Source organism: Hylaeus volcanicus, chromosome 5 (genome assembly GCF_026283585.1).
Source record: "Hylaeus volcanicus isolate JK05 chromosome 5, UHH_iyHylVolc1.0_haploid, whole genome shotgun sequence".
NCBI classification, from domain to species: domain Eukaryota; kingdom Metazoa; phylum Arthropoda; class Insecta; order Hymenoptera; family Colletidae; genus Hylaeus; species Hylaeus volcanicus.
In genome coordinates, this window is record NC_071980.1 from 11,523,695 (window position 1) to 11,544,973 (window position 21,279).

Below are 21,279 nucleotides of genomic sequence, written 5' to 3' on the forward strand. Positions count from 1 at the left end.
TAACAAGCGAACGAGTACAGGGTTCAACAAACGCGAACGAACCAAAGAGCTAAAAATTACAAGAAAAGAAGAAAGAATGCGGAAGAAATCTTTGGATAAATCATTCTCTTGTGACTTGAAATACATAATAATTGAAATAAATAATGCGACGACCAGGACGGTCTATCGATTCGATGCTGGTTTTGTTGCAACCGTCAAATATTGAATAACAAGCGAACGAGTACAGGGTTCAACAAACGCGAACGAACCAAAGAGCTAAAATTACAAGAAAAGAAGAAAGAATGCGGCAGAAATCTTTGGATAAATCATTCTCTCGTGACTTGAAATACATAATAATTGAAATAAATAATGCGACGACCACGACAGTCTATCGATTCGACGTTGGTTTTGTTGCAACCGTCAAATATCGAATAACAAATGTGTGTAAAGTTAGCCCCGCACTTTTCGAATTTTCAGTTTTTCTTTCTTGTGCCGTGTTGTGCTATATTTGCGCTGAATTGCGCCGTAAATAAGAGATCGATAACATCAATAACAATTAAGAAAATAAATAAAACCAAAATTATACTAGCCTCGCACTTTTGCCGAAACAAACTTTTTTTTCTATAGAAAGATGCGTACTAACTTGTGCTACATTGTGCCATTGATAGAAACTCGTTATCTCTACTCATTTTGTAGATAAAAAATGTTGAATTTTAAGGAATAAAAAATTTAATTTTCGTACAAATTGCGAACGGCGACAGATAATCGAATTCTGCAAGTTGTGCTAAATTGTGATACTTACAATACACGAGACACGTGCGTTAAAAATTGAGGTTAGCTCGAGGGTCAATAAAAATTAACAAAAAAAGGTGGCGGTGATTAAAAATTTTGATATTTCCGAATTTTCTTCGATTGTGCCGAATTGTGCTAGACTAGCACAACAACTTTTCCTAATTACAAAATCTCGTCATATCGCCAGATTTCGCAGCGTTGGGGCATAGTTAGAAATCAGACGTTAAGAATTTGCATTCGCATTCGCACGCGCTCGCGGGTAGCGGAGTGCAGTATAATGCCTCGATAAATGCACAAGCTCGAAATTGAAAGTGTGCATTTATCATAGAGTTCCCACATTGTTTGATCTTTGCCGACAGCTTCGGCTTATGTCGCTTATTTCTTTTCTTAATTGTTATTGATGTTATCGATCTCTTATTTACGGCACAATTCAGCACAAATATAGCACAATACGGCACAAGAAAGAAAAACTAAAAATTCGAAAAGTGCGGGGCTAACTTCACGCACATGAATAACAAGCGAGCGAGTACAGAGTTCAACAAACGCGAACGAACCAAAGAGCTAAAATTACAAGAAAAGAAGAAAGAATGCAGAAGGAATCCTTGGATAAATCATTCTCCTGTGACTTGAAATAAATAATAATTGAAATAAATAATGCGACGACCAGGACAGTCTATCGAATCGACGCTGGTTTTGTTTCAACCGTTAAATATCGAATAACAAGCGAACGAGTACCGAGTTCAATCAAACGCGAACCGAACCAAACAGGTAAAATTACAAAAGAAAAGAAGAAAGAAATGCGGAAGAAATCCTTGGATAAATCATTCTCCTGTGACACGAAATAAATAACGATGAATAACCTCGACCGTGTAACGCGATATAAAAGTACCAACGACGCACAGTTGGGACAAAACGGCTCTCGGCGATCAAAAATCTGTAACTTTGGTTCTCTTGAAAATATTTTAATGAAATTGTAGGAAGTTATTCTCTATACTATGATACTTAAATTGTATTAGTATAAATCAATTTGAGCTACAGGGTGTCCAAATATTCACGTATAAAGTGTAACGCGTTCAATATCTTTCACTTTTTTGACATATTTATTGTTATTTAACCAAAATTCGACTCAGTCCTGTTGTTAACTATGAGAGAAACGAATTTAGTAATTTAAAAATGACAAGATTTACGTAACAATCATAGAAGTAAGCGTACAAACGTACATACTATTTTCTGTTCGAGTCCTACGTAGTACAATCGCCAATTTCTCGAAAAGGGGCACGAAGGGGCACCTAATCTTTGCAGAATCTGATAGAGGAAGGTCCACCCTTTCCAGTGATAGCAATTAAACCTTGGACAAGTGCGATCAATTTTATATAACCACGCGTAAAGTTAAGAGTTCCGTCAAACGTATATATATATATATATTATTTTAGACGCAAGCTCCATTATTTAAAAATTGTCTACATTCCAACTTAGTTTGTCATCATGAGGAGTTCGTACACATGTTTATCTTCTCGGTAAATCCATTAAAAAGTCTGTATGACAGACAAACCATCGCATCTAGTACAGCTTTTCGATTATCAAGCGCTGCGGCTAACACGTGTTTAGTCTAATTTAATCGCCATTTTCTCGAAATAGGGCACCTAGGGGCACCTGATCTTTGCAGAATCTGATAGAGGAAGGTCCACCCTTTCCAATGATAGTAATTAAACCTCGGACAAGCGCGGTCAATTTTTGATAACCATGCGTAAATTTACAATTTTACTTAAATGTACTTATCTTCAAGCAGACTCTATTATTTAAAAAGTTGTTAACATTTGGACATACTTTATGCCTTGAATACTATCTATACAAATCTAGTAAACATTATAATTCATTTGAATATCGTCTTTCTGAGCAAAGTTTTTTAGAATCGTATATTGAAGTTAGGAGTAATATCGTAAGCGTTTTGCTTGGACGAATTTCAACTGTCTTTGAATGCGCACCACAGCAAAACGGAAGCAAATATCAAAAAACGGGTCGCATTACATTAAACAGCAACTTCTCCTCTATCGATGTACATAAACAGTTTTTCTATTTTTCGAATTCACGAAAATCGATTTTTGATCGCCGAAAGCCGTTTCGTCCCACCGTGCGACGTCCAAAACATCGCCAAGAAGATATTGTTTAGCAAACCCGATTTACGAGCGAAATACGTTCGACCATCGTCGGTGTACAGCGTCTGGACTGCAAAGAGGTTAACGATCCGCAGCTGGAGCGACGATGCGGACGAAAATGCACCGAGATTCCTCGGTGTTGTGTCGCACTGTCACACTGTCGCGCGTGCAGTATACCTGCATCTAGGATCCCGCAATCTGCGGACGGTTCTCTCCATCCCCACCCGCCCGCTCCTGGTTACGTCACTGACCTCCAGAGTTAGGCGAGGTCGGGCACAGTGCAACGGGAGCGTTCGGGTCACGACGGAACGAGTTGCCTGCGACTCGCCTCTGGTTTTCGATTCGAAACTCATTCAGCCACGAAACAGTTAGTTTTCCCGCCAAACCGCGTCGCCGGGGAACGAACGAACGATTCGCGACACTTGGGCGACCTCCGATGCCGCGTTCGCTGCACCCACGCCGCTGGATAACCCGCCTGGGCATCGGTAGTAATTTTTATTTAGTTGTAGAATTATCTTCGGAAACAATGCGCTCGTAATGGGACTAAATTTCAAGGCTTGCTCGAGTGATCTCGTACGGTAGAATTTATTTGGAATTGATCGGGGGACTATCGGATTCGTATAGCTGGAGTTAGGGTCACCACAATAGATTATAAGAGACCCAAAAGGATCTTTGTGGAAGTTAAAGGCACAACAAAAACAACGAATGTACATAGTCAAGTAAGGGCAAAGATAAAAAGTAAGGTGAGGAAGGTCTAACAAAAAGACTTAACTGACACTAAGTGAAACTACAAACAGAAAAGTACCTTATTATAGCTAGTTTTTAGGGTGTGATTTTTGAGAGATATCTGAAGGGGGTGAGTGAGATCGAAGCGAGAAAGTATGTTCGGATATAAAGCAATCTGTATGGAAAAAAAAGAATGTAAACAAAAATGTGATGTAATCAACTAGAGAAAGTATTAGTGTAGTATTATAAGTTTTGTTTCTGTATAAACTGATCACGTTAATGAATAACTGAGTAATTGAGTTAGGGCCGGCGTGACCTTTTGCGGGGACTGAATTCACATTCAAATCCTACACTTGAATTTTACAACGAGAAATTATTTATTTACAAATGCTGTTAGATATTATATATATTTTATAAAATGAATATTAACTGTTTGGACTTGACGCCTTTTTTTCTGGTATGTACCAGCAACTCGAGATGCTTTCTTAGTATTCTATTGCCACGAATGGAAAGATTATATTGACTTCTCGAATGAGATCTCTAATTTGAGGTGTGAGGTCACCTTTGCCTCAACGACAATCATTTTATTGGCACTTCGAATTCCAAAGAATCTAAAGAAAACCTAGTGGTGACTGAGAGTCACTTCTCGAGTGCAAAGGGTTAAATAATAATACTTTGATGATTTTTGTCGCTCCTTTAAACCGAATCATCGCTACGAGCGAGCAGTGTAACACAAGCCTAACCGATTAATACGCTTCTGCCGAATGCATTTTGTCTCGGACCTCTTTCTCTCTCACTCTCTGTCCTTTTCTACGTTCGACGTTCGACTCGAGCCAAATGTGATGAAGTATGCAATAACAAAATAAGTATGTTGTGATGTGAAAAACGATGTGAAGATTTACGGAAAAAGAAAGAGAGACTTGTAATTAGATTTTAGAAAAGAAAAGAGAAAGAGAATGAATGCATAATAAATTGTAATTCGCACCCCTGGTGGGAGTTAGGTTAAGTTAAAAATGTACGGAAAGGTTATATGTTCATATTAATTTAGCAACACTTGGTAGTGTAATAAGGCATCTAATGTATCCTTAACACTTTAAATAAATACGAAATGCGAGCCAAATGTAAACACAGAATAGAAACCTCGACTTGGACAACTGCGATGTTTGGGTCCCGATTCTCTTGTACTTTATCCAGTCTTTACTGTGTTTTGATGCCGGAGTAGTGCTCCAACAGCCCCGTAGATTCTCTCGGAAAGAATCGAGCTGTGGAGGGACCGTTCGCGTTTCGTATTTTTCGGTGCGCTTGCAAGCAATAGAGATGGCTAGAATTGCTACTTGTGAATCTCTCGTGATTCGATCATGTTCGTTGGCAATCACGGTGATTTTTCACAGTGATTCGTGATTTTTCGTGATCGCTTCTGATTAGTAAAGAACATAACCGTTCCTTGCACGCGTTGTTAGAATCTTCAGCCTAAATGCAAATACACCGTAATGAAAAACACCCTAACCTGTATATTTTACATATATTCTACACAAGTATGTAATTAACGTCATCGAAACAAAAGTGCGAATTACCTACACCGCATAAAATAAAGTAAACTAAAGAATAGTAAATAAAGGAATGCTTTAATGAGGAATAGTGAAGAGTAATGAATACAAGTCAATAATTATGAATTGCAAGTCTTAGTTTAGTTGTAAGTGTCTTTAGACTTTTACAAAATGTAACACTTTAGGAAATAATATAATTAATACATAAAACATAATACGAATACTATGAATAAAATACAAAGAACAAAATAACAATAGAATAAAATATATATAATAACAAATAAGCAACTATGTATCGCTGTTAAAGAATAATAGCATAGATAATTTCTCTGCTTGCAATCCGTTTCTTTTTTCCGTTAAAAGTAATCCTGCTTTAGAAAATATTCTTTCCCATGGGACTGAAGTAGCCAGCACACAAAATAAATGATCTACTAATTTACTTAATAAAGGAAATTGAAATTGATATTATATACGGATTTTTTATGCAAACTATGTATGTTGATACATTTTATAAAAAGTAATTTAATTAAGATCGAGAATTGTGATAACGCAATTCTAGCAAGATAAAAGAACCACGATCAAGCTCGTGTATGAAATTAAATCACCATCGTGATCGTGATTTTGCGATCACTGTGATAAATAACGGTTAGTGATTTTGCACGTCATCTCTAGCAAGCAACCGAGCACTTTGGAGTTTCGCGACGGCACGCGTGTACGTTGACCCCGTGTACTCACGACCCTGTTTTCTCGTATTGTTTCAGATCGCTCCCTCGGCAAAAAAGCTCTGGGGTGTGGACGAGGGCGGCTCCAAGGACGAAGGGGGTGTAAAAGGCGGTGGGATACTTCACCTGGGCGACCACCAGATGTGGCGAGATTCTACCTGGAGCACCTCAGGTAGGGATCTATTGCGATTCGGATACTCTTACACGTGGTATACGGTTATGCGAGAAATCCTGTCGCGTTAAGTGGGACTAGTTAAATTCGTTTTGCGTTAAAGCGAGGTCGCATGTATGTAAGTTCGGGCGGCGAGCACGAGCAACGTCCACTTGAAAGTGTCAACTCGTCGCGCAGGAGGGTCTGATGGATCCAGGCGAGCTGGCACAACGAGCCGCGAACACCTAAACGAGCACGGAATTCCGAAAAAGGCTAGGCGCGCCATGATCGCAACAGGCGGTCGACAAGGGGATGTCATAAAGAATTGAAAATACCAACCTCGACAATTTTTATCGGAACTTTGCGGAAGTAACTTCAATCGATTCCTGATGCTTCTACGATCAAAACGATATCTCACATCGCGTAAATCGGACTATTTTTAACGAAATTATATGCAAAATCTGATTGCATAATTGAAAAGTTATTACGTTAAAAATAGTTTGATTTACGCGCACGTGAGATATCATTTTAATCGGGAGAACACCAAGAATCCAATGGCATCGCGTTCACGTTGATACGATGAAGAATAAAGAATTCGATTTGATCAAAAACTGATGAGTCGATCGGCCGTTTGACCCCAGACCCTTGAGCGAACCCAGGTAGGCGCCTACGGTCTCGGTGAAAACAAATATTGGGGGTCTCGCTTCGAATCACTCGAAAGGGTCGATTTTTTTTCATGGAATAGTCCCCGTGCTCGCGAGCCTAGACCATGGGCCGAGACCCAAATGCTCGTAAAAATCGACCCTTTTAAGTGGGTTCCAACCGTTCGTCGTCGCATTTAGCGACCTTTTTCTCGCTAGTAGGAACGTGTTTTCGAACAAAATCCGGCGAGCACGGACAATTTATTGCTCGAGCACGAGCATCACATACATACGACCTCACCTTTGCACGTGGTATACGGTTATGCGAAAAATCCTGTCGCTTTATGTGGGACTAGTTAAATTTGTTTTGCGTTAGAATTGTGGGTGGATGTTTCTCGCGTTAGAGGGACACCCTTTTGTGTTTTCGCTCTTTCTTTATTCGCTGTCCTTCATCAGAGAATATACGAAATCTACGATGACTGCACAAGACTCGAGACTGATCTTGTGCAGTTATGGTGACATTACACCTATAGATTACGTCGCCTTACAAATCAACGCATCGAGACCATCGCGTGATCGATATCCGCGAAACGTAGCAATGGTATCGCGCCTGTATTTTTTCTTCTTTCATTTTAACGAGCGTTTATTACGTTCAGTAATTGTCGGTCGTTAATAGAGGATGGTGGCTTTTTCCCAGTGCGAATCCGAGTCGTTACCGAGCCTAGACTAACACAAAACCAGACTTTAATCTCACGAGCAGCGCATCCGCGCGTTCGTGTCCGATTCCCCTTCGAAGCCCTTTAAACCTCTCGAAATATCACGGTCCGCGTCGGGTTTTCTTCTCCAGACGTGAAATTAAGCGCGGTCTGATCGATACCCGTTCACCGAACGCAGTTCGTGGCTGATCGTTACGTAATCTTCAGGGTAGACGCACAATGACCGCAGGGTGACGCAGCACGAAACGATAGAACTTCGATTGTTGCAGGAAACTCAGCTGGAAATTCTTGGAATGATCGAGGTTCGTGCAATTAGCGAGGTAGCCAATTTAGGGGGAGGGGGCCAAACACCGCTTGCAGGGTACACTTCTATTATGTAACGTCGTCATTCGCAGACTGCGCATTTTTATGCATTCATGATGTCAGCTAGTATAATAAATACCTGCTCGACTTAACGAGAAGGTATCTACACCCTTGTTCATAAATATGTGGACACTTACTACAATGAATAATTAATATACAACTTTTGTTGCTAAATTCGATATTGGATGTGTATTTACAACATTTAATAGTATTAAATGATTTGAGCGTCATATTCAACTTTATAGTGGAATTATGGAATCGTTTAGATAGAAAAGTTCAGAAAGAATGTTGAACGTATCAAAAATATTTATAGCGAAGTATTACAAAATAAACGAGATAATATTACTTGGGGTACAATGAACATATTAATAGTATTCAAGTTTGGTAAAAGAAATTTTAACATTATGTAGAGTTACCTCTATAGTTTTTTATCATTACTAGACTGCGGATATTTATGCATTTATAGAAAATTTGTATGTGTAAGAACCTACAAAATGCAAACAATATGGAAGAGTATAAAAAAGATTCAGAGTAAAGTTTATATTATAATATTTGCAGAGTAAAATAAATTCTTATTTCGGTTCAATGTCTGTAGGCACGATCGCGAAGATAATCATTAATCATTACTACTTGTGATATTAATAGAATATATATTCGCTAATGCAACAAAAACATATTGAAACATAAATGATGTAAATGATATTAATAGATTCGCAACTTTTATTAGATATTTATTTTAATTTATTTCATTAAGGAAGTGTCCGCATACTTCTGAGCGGGGGTGTGCACTCATGCATTACGAAATAACGATATCAGTAAATTAATTGTAAAATACATTTAACGTACATTACGTTTTCCATATCACTGTACGTCATAAATACATAAAATCCGCAGTCTAGTTATTAGAGTTTATTCGTTGCTAAATGAACACAATTAACGTTATTCTAATAACGTCCACCTGTGGTAGATCAACTAGGTTATTGCCTCATCGAGTTATCAATATTTAACGTTCGAATTGTCCACAAATGTCAACTAGTACATCCTGCCAATACCAATGGGAATTTATTTCAAAACCTGTTCTACACCTCAACCCAACGGCTGGGAATTGATATGTATCGGTGTTAATGAGCATGTCATTGGTACCATCGCTGAACGTAACTCATAACGCGTGGCTCATTTTTTCGCGAAACTTTCAATCGAAGCGAGCGGCGCCTTTGTCTTTCCACGTTCGCCCGTCACTTTCTCGAGGCACGTCGATAGCGATCCAGCGGGTACCGAGAAGGGCTTATTACACCCGTAAATATTATTTGCGCATTGGCTCGTTTGACCGTGGCTAGTAGACCAGTGATATATCGTCGGAACTGGTTTCCTTTGTCCTCAGCGTCCGAGCAAACGGTCCGACCGATATATCGTTCTTGATTAGTCGAAAACTCGTTCCTACCTCCACTTTATCCGTCTTATGAAACTAGCGCACGGAAAAAAAATATAGAGATCGATTGCGTCACGGGAGTTTCAAAAGACGTGCTATTGTTCCGAGTAATCGTACGTTTCGTGCTGACGTACAAGAATTTTGCACGGTGATGATAAATGCATGGAAATTAAGAAATTTGCTACTTGATACATTTTATAAGTCAAATGAAATTAATTGAAAAAATCGAATAGAGTAGTATTTTCTCTAATGTCGCCGTAGCTGCGCCAGTGGATCGCGTGGGGTTCATTACCCTAAACCGGGTAAAGACGCGTCTGCATCGAAGAATGCATTCGCAGCGTAGCCCAAGTGCCAATGAGCGAATCAGCATGTGTTATGGAAATCGTTCTCCATCGTTCGAAAGAGTCCACCGAGCCAAAACAGGGCGAGGTAATGAGCCGAATCCGATTAACCGACGTGTCCTTTTTCCGTTTGCAGCGAAATGCGTTGCAGCAGACGGGCTTGAAGGTCCTTGCTACTGACGTAGTACAATTCCCCGAATGGCTCGATATGATGCGCCTGTTTTGTCTCGGTAAAATTAGAAAAAGATGAATCGCATAAAAACTGATGTGTGTGAAGTTAGCCCCGCACTTTTCGAATTTTTAGTTTTTCTTTCTTGTGCCGTATTGTGCTATATTTGTGCTGAATTGTGCCGTAAATAAGAGATCGATAACATCAATAACAATTAAGAAAAGAAATAAGCGAAATAAGCCGAAGCTGTCGGCAAAGATCAAACAATGTGGGAACTCTATGATAAATGCACACTTTCAATTCCGAGCTTGTGCATTTATCGAGGCATTATACTGTACTCCGCTACCCGCGAGCGCGTGCGAATGCGAATGCAAATGCAAATTCTTAACGTCTGATTCCTAACTATGCCAACGCTGCGAAATCTGGCGACCTGACGAGATTTTGTAATTAGGAAAAGTTGTTGTGCTAGTCTAGCACAATTCGGCACAATCAACGATAATTCGGAAATATCAAAATTTTTAATCACCACCACCTTGTTTTGTTAATTTTTATTGATCCTCGAGCTAATCTCAATTTTTAACGCACGTGTCTCGTGTATTGTAAGTATCACAATTTAGCACAACTTGCAGAATTCGATTATCTGTCGCCGTTCGCAAATTGTACGAAAATTAAATTTTTTATTCCTTAAAATTCAACATTTTTTATCTACAAAATGAGTAGAGATAACGAGTTTCTATCAATGGCACAATGTAGCACAAGTTAGTACGCATCTTTGTATAGAAAAAAAAGTTTGTTTCGGCAAAAGTGCGGGGCTAGTATAATTTTGGTTTTATTTATTTTCTTAATTGTTATTGATGTTATCGATCTCTTATTTACGGCACAATTCAGCACAAATATAGCACAACACGGCACTAGAAAGAAAAACTGAAAATTCGAAAAGTGCGGGGCTATGAAAAATTTTGTTTTGTTCACTTTTCTTGAGGACGCTTTGACTTACAGAGTTGCGGTTTACGGCACAATTCAGCACAAATATAGCACAACACGGCACAAGAAAGAAAAACTAAAAATTCGAAAAGTGCGGGGCTGACTTCACACACATTAAAAACTGACAGATCGTCAGAAAGGCAGCATTTTATTCGAAAAATAGCTGACATACGAGAGCACGATACAGTGGTTTATTCATAGGCACTCGATACTTTACCCACCGGTGCACAGTGGGATATTTCACCAATCTAGCTGACCAAAAGAAAAGGAGTCCCCAGATTTATATGAAACTTCGTGTACAAGGGTTTTTAGAATCGTGGATTCCGAATCTGATATAAAAGAACAAAAAATCAAAATGGCGGATCCAATATGGCCGACTTGTATACTAAAAAGTTGTTAGATTTGTATGAAATTTCATATACAGGAATTTTTACCGAAATTGATTCTTTTGCCGAAAATTTTTAAAGAATCGCGCTTTTTCGCGGTTGTTTTTTGCATAATAGGTTAGTATAAACACTAAGTTTTATGTCTGAGATAAAATAATTGCCAGGACGAACCCTGAAGTAGACTAAACTCCTTCTTGTTGTTTAAAATTAAAATCAAAGTAAGAGTGAAAAGGCTATTTTTAAAGCCTTTTTTATATAAACTAAAAGATACAAATAAAAAATAAAACGGTTAAATTAATAGATACTTACCAGCTTTAACACAATCCATAATTCATTATGATCAAATATTCGCACAAACAAAAATGTTCTCTTCTGAAATACAGCAAATACAATTTTAGCAAAGCACGATGCTTACGTGAAAAACACATTCAGATACGAGTGACTTGCACTTAAAGCCCGGTTGTTAGAGTTGCGAAATGGGTTGTTTTTGATCGCTAAATTTGTTTGACATTACCAGAAGACATTACTTTTTAAGTATTATAAACTTCAAAAACTGCACTTTTGTCCAGCTAGATTGGTTAAATATCCCACTGTGCGGTTGTCTGTTAATCGACTCTTCGCCATAGGAACCGATACATTATTATCTATCACCGAGATAGCATTGCGTGCTCCCATCATTTATGAAACATTATTTAAATATTAATTCTAGTAGATGAAATAGATATTGTTACGCAAACAAAAAATATTATTACATTTAATTATATCTCCAACCGCTACTGGTCGGTGAAGCTTTAATTCGCCATTTTCACGCTTGTACTTTTATGCGACGATAGACCCGGAAGTTTATATTAAACGATGAACTTGTAAGTGGACAGAAATATTTCATACATGCTAAGTGCAGAGAATGGCGAAGCATCGGGATGCAAAGGGAACGATACCACGGTGAGTTTTACATCGTGCTCGCTTATTGATTGGTACAGAGCACCGAAAGAACAATATACAGGGTGTCCCAAAAATATTGTAACACCTTGAAAGGGGTGGTTCGGGAAGTGATTTGAAACAACTTTTTCCTTAGCGAAAATATTGTCCGAGGCTTCGTTGAGGAGATATTAACGGAAAACACTGACCAATTAGAGCGCGCGTATACCGTTGGAGCGGCCGCGGTAGCGAATGAGCGTGGCCGCCTAGCGCGTAACCTACGCTCAACCGGCATACTCGCGCTCTGATTGGTCGGGGTTTTCTATTAATATCTCCTTAACGAACCCTCGGACAACATTTTCGCTAAGGAAAAAGTTGTTTTAAATCACCTTCCGAACCATCCATTTCAAGGTGTTTCAACATTTTTGGGATACCCTGTATATAGACGAAGTAGAAACGCAGTGTCTCCAATGGTTCGAGCGGAGTGTCAATAATCGATAAATCGGCTACCAAAACAGATCTACGTTCCGTTTGCCTTTCGCGAAAACAAAGGAAATCCGTGTCTCCTACGAGCTTACGCGATCAATCGATACCGTTTCTTTCTGGTATGTTCGACGTTGCGCGAGGAAAGTTGTGTATTCCCCCTTTAAGGTTATGTTAACCTCTCGAACCAAGCGTCCTTCCCGCGTCACGATCTACGAATCTTCGCTAACGGTCGACAGTTCCGCGATGTTTATACGATTACAAATCAAAACAGTCGACGTTTCTTTGTCCCTGGAGCGGTCGAACGAGGTACATTACAGAAAGAATTCTATTTACGCAGCTCGCGAGTCAATGGTATGATACAATATATTAGTAATTACGAATTTACGAATTACTTTTTAGGTTATACTTTATTAGAATAGAATTTTGTTCGTGTCTCGGCATCGAGGTCTAGAATATTCTATAAGTTACACCGACATCGTCGTATTTCCCTGCTACACGATGCGTGACAAAGTGAATTTGATACTTATTATATTGTACGCAAATTGAATCTCTCCTTTCCTTATTGGAAACATAATATCTTCAATTACGTGTTACATGGTAAATAGGTTAGTGGTTACTGTGACAACGCTTCGGTTGGAGAGGCAAACGAGTCCATAAATGTAGAAGCCGGGTTTTATTAAAATTACTAGCCATTAGCGGCGCTAATATCCTAAAATTCGTTTGTGCTCAACGGCCTGTACATTTTAACTCTATGTAGCATAATGATACGTGTTTATGCATCTAATATCGGGGTGCTTACAACAGTGATTCTCAACGCTTTTTCACCCTATTCGGAACATCAACCCCGACAAGTAGAATACTTGGTCAAATAGAAAAGTGAGATATTCGAAACCCAACATAACCTTAAAATAGCTACGATCTCGCCGGAAAGTCCCGTGACTTTTAAGGGGTTAGTCACAGTCAGGAAAATGAATACGGACATTTTCTTGTGTGTGTGTGTGTTTTTAAGGTATTAAATAATAATTTTTATTAATGAAATTTAAATATATGACAAAGTATGTCTTAAACATCTATAAAAGAATTTTTGCTTTAAACAAAGGTTAATTCATTTCGTCATAACATGCGATGTCGTGGGTGGCCATTTTGTTTGCGGTGAGCAAGATATCTCCGAACTGGTATACCTGAAAACAAAAATAAAGGTAGATTTGGAGAATATATTAGACTAACGGGTCCCTTAAGTGCTAAATGGTTAAGCTGAGGACTGTTTTGTTATTCGATCTAGTTTCAATTACAGTTTGTTTGTTTGTTTGTTTGTTTTTTTATTCCACAGTGCGTGGCCAGATAAGCCCATATAGCACTCCTCTTTCTGTACAGTATGTTACAATCTTCAACATTTTTCTTAAAATTAGTTGTACATTATCTTCTTATTCTACTTAGTTATCTAAACCTAATTATATTCTAGACTGGCTTAAACAGATAATCAAAAAATATTTTGAAACTATATTCTTATGTTTAATATTACTATATATATAAATCTACTTATATCTATTTTTCTTTTCCGTTTTGAAGCTAGTTGAGACCTCATTCAGTTCGTTTTATTTAGAGTCTTTAAATCATTTTCATTGCACTTGTAATTGTGCTTATTTAGTTATCACAGATTTTATCTTGGCAGTCTTTTGGTTACCTTGTGAGATTCTATATGTTGTCAATTATTACTTTATGTGATAATATATACTGTGTCGTGTTAAGTGAGAAATATTTAAACAAACATATATATATATATATATATATATATGTATACACATATGAGATAGCTAGAAATTGCACTTCCTATCTTCTTTGCCATCTCTTTCTCTTAGATGATGTTCTTTTTCCGCATTAGTAAAAGTCTATGTATAAAAAATACACATTTGGATCTTAAAACTATTCCTTTTCAAGCGTCATTGCTTATAATCATAATACCGACGCTTGTTTCTTTAAATTCTACGTGATATCAATTACAGTTTACATCAGCCTAGTGTGACCTATGTACCAAAGTCGTATTTCTTCGGCAACCACTAAGCAGATTTCGTTGAAATTTTCTGGGAATATTTCCACCATCGTATAGCTTAGGAAAACCTAAAAAAAAAAACCTAATCTAACCGGGCATGGCCCCTTTAATGAATCCTCGGCGGTAATTGGCGGAGCGTCGAGGGGCGCGAGGGAGTTTAGAAAGGTCGCGAAGAGGTTGTTCCTCGTCGAGGCTCGAGTCGTACGGGTTTGTCGCGGGAGGGCGATGCTACCGCGACGGTGTGTTGTCTGTGCAGGCGTGCGCATGCATGGAACACCTGATTCCCGCGACGGCATGGTACCAGCACTTCCATGTGGACGCTGCCCGCCACGGTTCGCTCGGGTGTCTGTGTGTGTGTGCGTCACCGCGCGATGGGTGCAACGCGGCTGTTGCCATGGCGACAGACGCCCGGCATCACCGGCGGTGGGGGCAACGTCCCAACGCCCAGGGTCGTACCTACTGATCCACCCTGCGAGCCGAGGCCCGCGCCAACCCCCCGGCCACCTGGACCACCAGTTCTTAACCTTTTCAAGCCCACGGCACAGTTTAGAGGAAGACCTAATATTCTCACCCCTCGCAGGCTACCTCAGACAAGTAATCCTGCGCAGGTGCTAATCACGACCGCTTATAGGAATGTTTGCTCGATTAAATTCAGTTGTGTATTTCTAGCCCCTTTAACAGTCAGAATATTTACTTCGATTTTCGTATTATTTTTGCTTGTCACCGTTTCAAATATTTAATTCACCACACTTCCATTTGCCCGGCTCTATCCTCGCCATACCGAAACCGCCTGCTTTTACATTTCCTAAGAGACGTCGAGCATTTTTACGATGGAATTTACGTTACACCTTTGCGACTTTCTCGGCCCTCGCGCCTTTTATCGATCACCGGTTGATATACCAGCGCGAGCGCGATACGAGTGTTTTGAGATATCGTTCGCGATTTTTCTTGGTCGTTAGATAATTTTATACATCGATCCTTGACGCTATTGCGTCCACGCTGTTGTTTAAATCGTATAAACACGAATTATATGGATTACCTAGCAGCTTCCTTCGAGCCTAACCTTAATTTTCGCAATCACGAGCATTAAACGATTTTAACGATCGCTTGAAGGGGCGGGGAAACCTTTAGGAATTCAAACCGTTTGGTATTCTATGTCACACGTCGGCAGTGATTTCTCGTAGCGACCATACGTTAGGTACAATATGCGTCAACGTGACACACCGATTACAGATGTTTTTAATGCGTTCCAGATCATGCCGTGTCACAGCCAATTTCCATGGGCACCGGTAGACGCGTGGGTGTGGGGACGGGGTATCACCACCAGACGTCAGAAGTTGGAACAGTTCTCAGTCCAAGAAGCAGGTTAGTATGAAACTTGGAAACCGATCGAGAACCATCTGTGGTACTTTACCAATTGAATGACGATTTTACAGCGAAACGGGTGGTCTGGGGGTCAAAATGGTCGAATACGTCCTTGGATCGAGCCCCACGACGCCCAAAGATTTAGAACCTAGAATGGTCTCCCTGAGATTGGTAAGTATGATCGTGGCGAAGGGACGAACATCGATAAGGACAATTTTTACTTTCTTATCTAAGATACTAGTAATATGGATACAGAAATCAAAACATTTCCTTGGAGAACTCAGGGTCAAGAACTGTTCTTATCGATACCTGTCCTTCAACGTAGAACAGTTGCGATGCCGATATTCAAATGCTGTACTTACTATTTCCTTTCCACGCAGAACACCGACGCGGACAAGAAAGAAAAAGAGAAGGGCTCGGCAAGTCCTTTCGACAGTTCTAAAGACGACACAGGTCCACAGAATAACGGATTAGCATCACAAAACGGTCTCGATGATGACAAAGGCTTTAAGTGAGTATTAGAAAATAGTCGAGAATGACAAACACACTGCAGAGGTTCATCCTCATCAAATTATTATATTTTTGTTTACTATAGTGAGACAAATAATAGATCCTCCGTCGAGGCTTGCTTGAGAATTCCGTCAAACTTTAGAAATCCCTTTATCCCTTTAACAAAAGTAGCATCAAAAATAAAATCTATCTCATAGTGGTTTCAACCATCTAATTCGAGTCTCACGCGCATAACCGAGCCATCGCCGTATGCAAACTTCGAGGTGGGCAAATCTCAATCTTTTCTCATTATCTACGCGCATAATTGCTTTTAATCGGACGATCGCAAACATGTCACGGGTTGTTCGTGAGCGATCGTCATTGGTCCGAGGGCCTCGATCGAGGAACGCAATAGTAGCAACTGTCAAGGGCGTGCGTGCTCTACTCGCGGACGATGACATCATATGCTCTCGGTTCTTTCTCTGACGTTCGTTGCACCGTCGCTATGCGCCATCTGGTGCCTCGAACGTGCATCGTTCTCGGGGCTGCCTTACCGACTCTGGTTCTACGGTTCGCTGTTCGCAACTCTGCAGTGTCTTTGATCAATTCACGCATATCGACCGTAAACTCTTTTTACCTACCTGTAAACAGACCGTATTATTCTGTACAAAAGTTAATTCTAATATTTAGTAAATGACAAGGGGATGTCGTTCTTCTTAAAAGCGATGCAAACAGTTAAAAAGGATAAGACCATATCCAAACATTTATTTTATTTTTTATACATATATCCTCACTGATGGCATCATCTCCTTGTCATGCAACGATTTACTGGACAGCTAGTGCATACACAAAGCCGAGGCAGTTGTCAACTCCGTTGTTATTCGTCATTGGTCTTCCGAATTCGTTACTGAGATCAAACGAAAACCAGAAAAACCGACTTAATAAATATAGCAACTAAAGCGTAGGATAATGTAGCAACTGACCGATCTTGGCGGTCGCATCTACTTAATAATTCCATTATGGTGATGTTGTTTTCTCATCGCTGCTGCTCGTTATGGTTATAGCAGCCGTGCTACCCCTTTTTTTCCCCGCGCGAAATCGTAGACACGGGTTCTATCAACCAGGCCTCGCGTTTTATTGCATCGCCATTATGCAAAATGACCCGTTACGCCGCGTCGCTAATCGCATATTCGTGGAATCTCGCGCGACTGGTTTAGGCGCTTTTCGTATAAAATTATTCAGGCTATTGACCCGACGACGATGACTCTGGCAAGAAAAATCAAGATACCCGAATGCGTTCCAGTATCCCAATTTTACAGTTGGATAGTTAAGTAGGGTTAGTTGGCGGATATTCAAAGCGAGCAGATTTCGATGAAAACTAGTTGTAACGCAGTGCGGTGTTTGAGTGCAATCGTTCATCTTTGGGCACGCTACGGTTATATTGTATATACAGGAAGGGACGATAGTTTCTATGCAATCTAATCACGAAACAAACAAATCATAAATCGCTGTTTTTATTGTGTTTAAAACATCGAGATTAGACATTTGAAAAAAGAAATGTTGGTGTAGGAAGTTTGGATATTGCGTTTGCGTCAGAAATTCCATGTGCTCGAGAGCTAGGTCCCTGACATTTACTATCGGTTACGCCGTCCTAGGAAAGACACGTCACTTTCTTTATATAGAAAATAAGAATACTAATCTCGTATCGGTGCTCGATCGGTTTCTGCGTAAATGCTAGAGCCGAGGCAGTCGGACGAGTCGGCCTCCGTCATCAGGAATCTTTGACTGCTGGGTTCATCGCGCTAAATAAACGATTTCCTTATTGGCTCGACGAAATGAAGATATCTCGACGGTTTTATTGGGCCATAAACATCGAGCAGCGAAGGATTTCTGTTACGCGTCCAACAATGTGCAACGAGTCACCGGAGGTTTACGCACCGCTTGAAGAAGTGCATCTGTTCAACCGGTTAACAGTCGCGTTTATCTTCGTCCCGTACGCCCCGGTCTGCGAGTCGCTTTCATTTGAAACGAAACAGCGAAATGCGTGAAATGGAGCGCGAAGCGATAGAAAGAACTTTTGTTCCTCGGGAGGAGTTGCATAATCTCCTAGTCATTATTTCCTCGAGGCTTTCGAATCGGCGTAGCGTTGCGGTTACCGTTACTGTTACTCGTCGAGTCCAGTTCCCGACTGTTTGCAGTCGATACATTCCACTTCGTGGGTGTATTTTTAGTAACCAGGATAGTAAAAGGTTTAGACAGTCTAGAACAATGGAGAAGCGAAGTCTCGTTTTACCTTGGAGCAATTCATTCTGTAATACTTTTATTATTATTTGCTACCGCGAATGTTACATTCAATCCTATCAACACCTGACAATGGCTCTGACTTGGGTACCGTAATCGATGATAATTTATCACACAGCATCATCGATTCCATTGAGTTACGCGTTCCATGAGAAGCTTTTGAGAGAAATATTAATTAATTATATGCCATTATCCCTCGTTATATAGTATATTGTTCGGAAACCTGACGTTTGATTCGTTTGCAGCCGTACACCTGGCAGCCGCCAGCCCTCGCCCGGGGAAGAAGAATTCCAAAAGAACGCTGCGGCGACCTTAGCCGTGAGCGCTGGCGGTGGCGGTGTGGTGTTGCTGAAGCCCGGTGTCGACGTGGTCGGCAGCGAGGAGCATTTCATGGCCGCGTTCGCTCCAGCACCGCCTCACCATCTTCAACATCACCAAGCGCCACCGACCCACCATCTACAGCATCCACATTCGCACGCTGCGCAGCTCTTTGGTGCGCAGGCTCCACCGCCCCCGCAGGGTCCGCCGCCGTCGCAACAACAACAACAGCAACAGGGACCGCCGCAGCCGCAAGACACCACCACTCACTTTGACGTTCAGGTGAGTCTCTTCATTGTTCGTCCCTCTGGACAACCTGGCTATGCATGCAGCCACGACAGAGAATCCTCGGAGGAATATACAAGGAGGATGTCTGACATCTTTAGGATCGGGCTAGTGATTCTTAACCTTTTTAAACCTTTGTGCTTTGAGAACATTTTAGTTGAAACCACGTAGGGTTAAGAATCTCTGTCTTATGAAGTACTATATAAAGTACTCCGACAAGAAATCACGTAGTCAGTTAATCCATCGAGTTTTATTAGAGCGCACTCGATTGCCAAGCAATGCCCGGCCGAACGGTTCAGTCAGAGGAATGTCGATAGTATGCGCCTAGCCCGAGGCTCCGCAGAGGCGAGAAATTCCTCGAGCAGCATTGTAAGCTTGCTTATGGGTCGGTCTCTGTTGTTCTTGGACCCGGTACCAGGATGATTCCGACGGATTATCGGAAGAGTGGCCCAGTTTTCCCCCCTCCGCGGGACTTGGGGTATATTTTGGTGCAAGAATTGATAAATAACGGACGTGGCCGTAAATTGTGAAAGCAGCCGGGCCAGCTTGGCCGTCCTACATAAACGTGCATCGTAAGGTGTGCCGATGACTATCGCGGGCAGCTCGGTCGAGTAGTTGAACGAAACTCGTGCATTAACTGATTGGGACGCCCATCGGTGCACTTTACGTAAACAATTTACCAGATATAGTTACGCGTAGCAGCGTACCGGAAGATAGAGTGCGAGCAACGCGAAACGTTCGCAAGTTGAATCGTAAATTAGCTATGGAAGCGGGAACCGGGATTATATTGCGCGGGAACTGTTCGATAGATGCATCGTAATTAACCATGAGGTTTAGCGAGAAATGAAATAGATTTGAAGTTTTATATTAACCCTGTGCACTCGTGACATGACTCTCGGTCATCACTAGGTTTCACGCAGTAAATAGGCCAACAATAATATTTGTTTAGGTCTGATTTCTTTGGAACACGAAGTGTCGATAAAATGGTTGTCGACAAGGTACAGGTGACCTGATTAAGCTTAGTGGCAATAGAATACTAAGAAAGCATCTCGAGTTGCTAGTAGATACCAGAAAAAAAGGGGTCTCGAGTGCAAAGGATTAATAAATATCTAGAGGATTCTCATCGAAGTCTTTATAAGGTGCTAACTATTTTTAAAATATGGAACCTCTCTCCAGGGTCAATTATTCGAACAACAAGGAATCGAAAAGTCCTTTACCATCCTGCGATCGGAAGCTCCGTTTATCCAGATGCAACCAAAGTTTACCTGTGGCTCTCAAACTCGCTCTATTTTACCCCAGTCAGCTGATCTCGCATTTCCAAGCTTCCAAACGCTCGTATCTCAGCAACGAGGTCTCTGGTCGCAAGATGGTAAAGGACTTCTCGATCCACAATACCGCGAAGAATGGATCTCGAACGAAGGTTTCACAATTTTAGCAACACCAAAAGTGAAGCTATAGAATTCGTAGGCTCTTCTCGATTTCACTTTGTCCCATCCTGTCAGCCAAAGAGTATGCTAATGTTCTCGGTGTCGTAACGTCTTCATTACGCAGCGCGACGCGGCTGTGAAATTGTTTCGCAGGCTCGTCCTCGGTTTCGTAAACGTGTGATCCTTATTCGTTCGCGTCGCGGTTACCCCCTTTCCTCTCCGCGATCCTCGCGTCGCCACGAAACTCGTGGAATCCATAACAGTTCCATAGCCGTGGCGAAGTATTTAAAGCCTGTAGATGGCTTTCCAGCCCGAAGGGCGTCGTTGCCGGCGTTAATTTAGCGATTGTGCCGTTGACTAGGAAGAGGTTATTTTTAAGCAGCGGGAGCAGCTGATGCTAACGAGCGGTCCAACCACCGAGCGCAACCCTCTTGCACGGGTTCTCGACGGACTTCCTTTGCTTTTGAAGTCGCGTTTCATTCGAACGGGTCCGTCTATTCGAGCGTGCGACTACAAGCGACAACAACGTCGCTGCGTT

At 40.9% G+C, this 21,279-nt stretch overlaps 1 protein-coding gene across 4 annotated transcripts in view; it reads left to right on the plus strand.

Annotated features, from left to right (window-relative positions):
• LOC128876170 (pumilio homolog 2-like) overlaps positions 1–21,279 on the plus strand; it is a 143,954-nt gene that overhangs the window by 19,175 nt on the left and 103,500 nt on the right. For all 4 annotated transcript variants that reach the window (XM_054122306.1, XM_054122310.1, XM_054122307.1 and 1 more), the window contains exons 5-9: positions 5,962–6,094; positions 15,810–15,921; positions 15,993–16,092; positions 16,302–16,432; positions 18,957–19,311. In XM_054122306.1, coding sequence (XP_053978281.1) covers positions 5,962–6,094; positions 15,810–15,921; positions 15,993–16,092; positions 16,302–16,432; positions 18,957–19,311 — 831 coding nt within the window. The remainder of the gene's footprint in view (positions 1–5,961; positions 6,095–15,809; positions 15,922–15,992; positions 16,093–16,301; positions 16,433–18,956; positions 19,312–21,279) is intronic.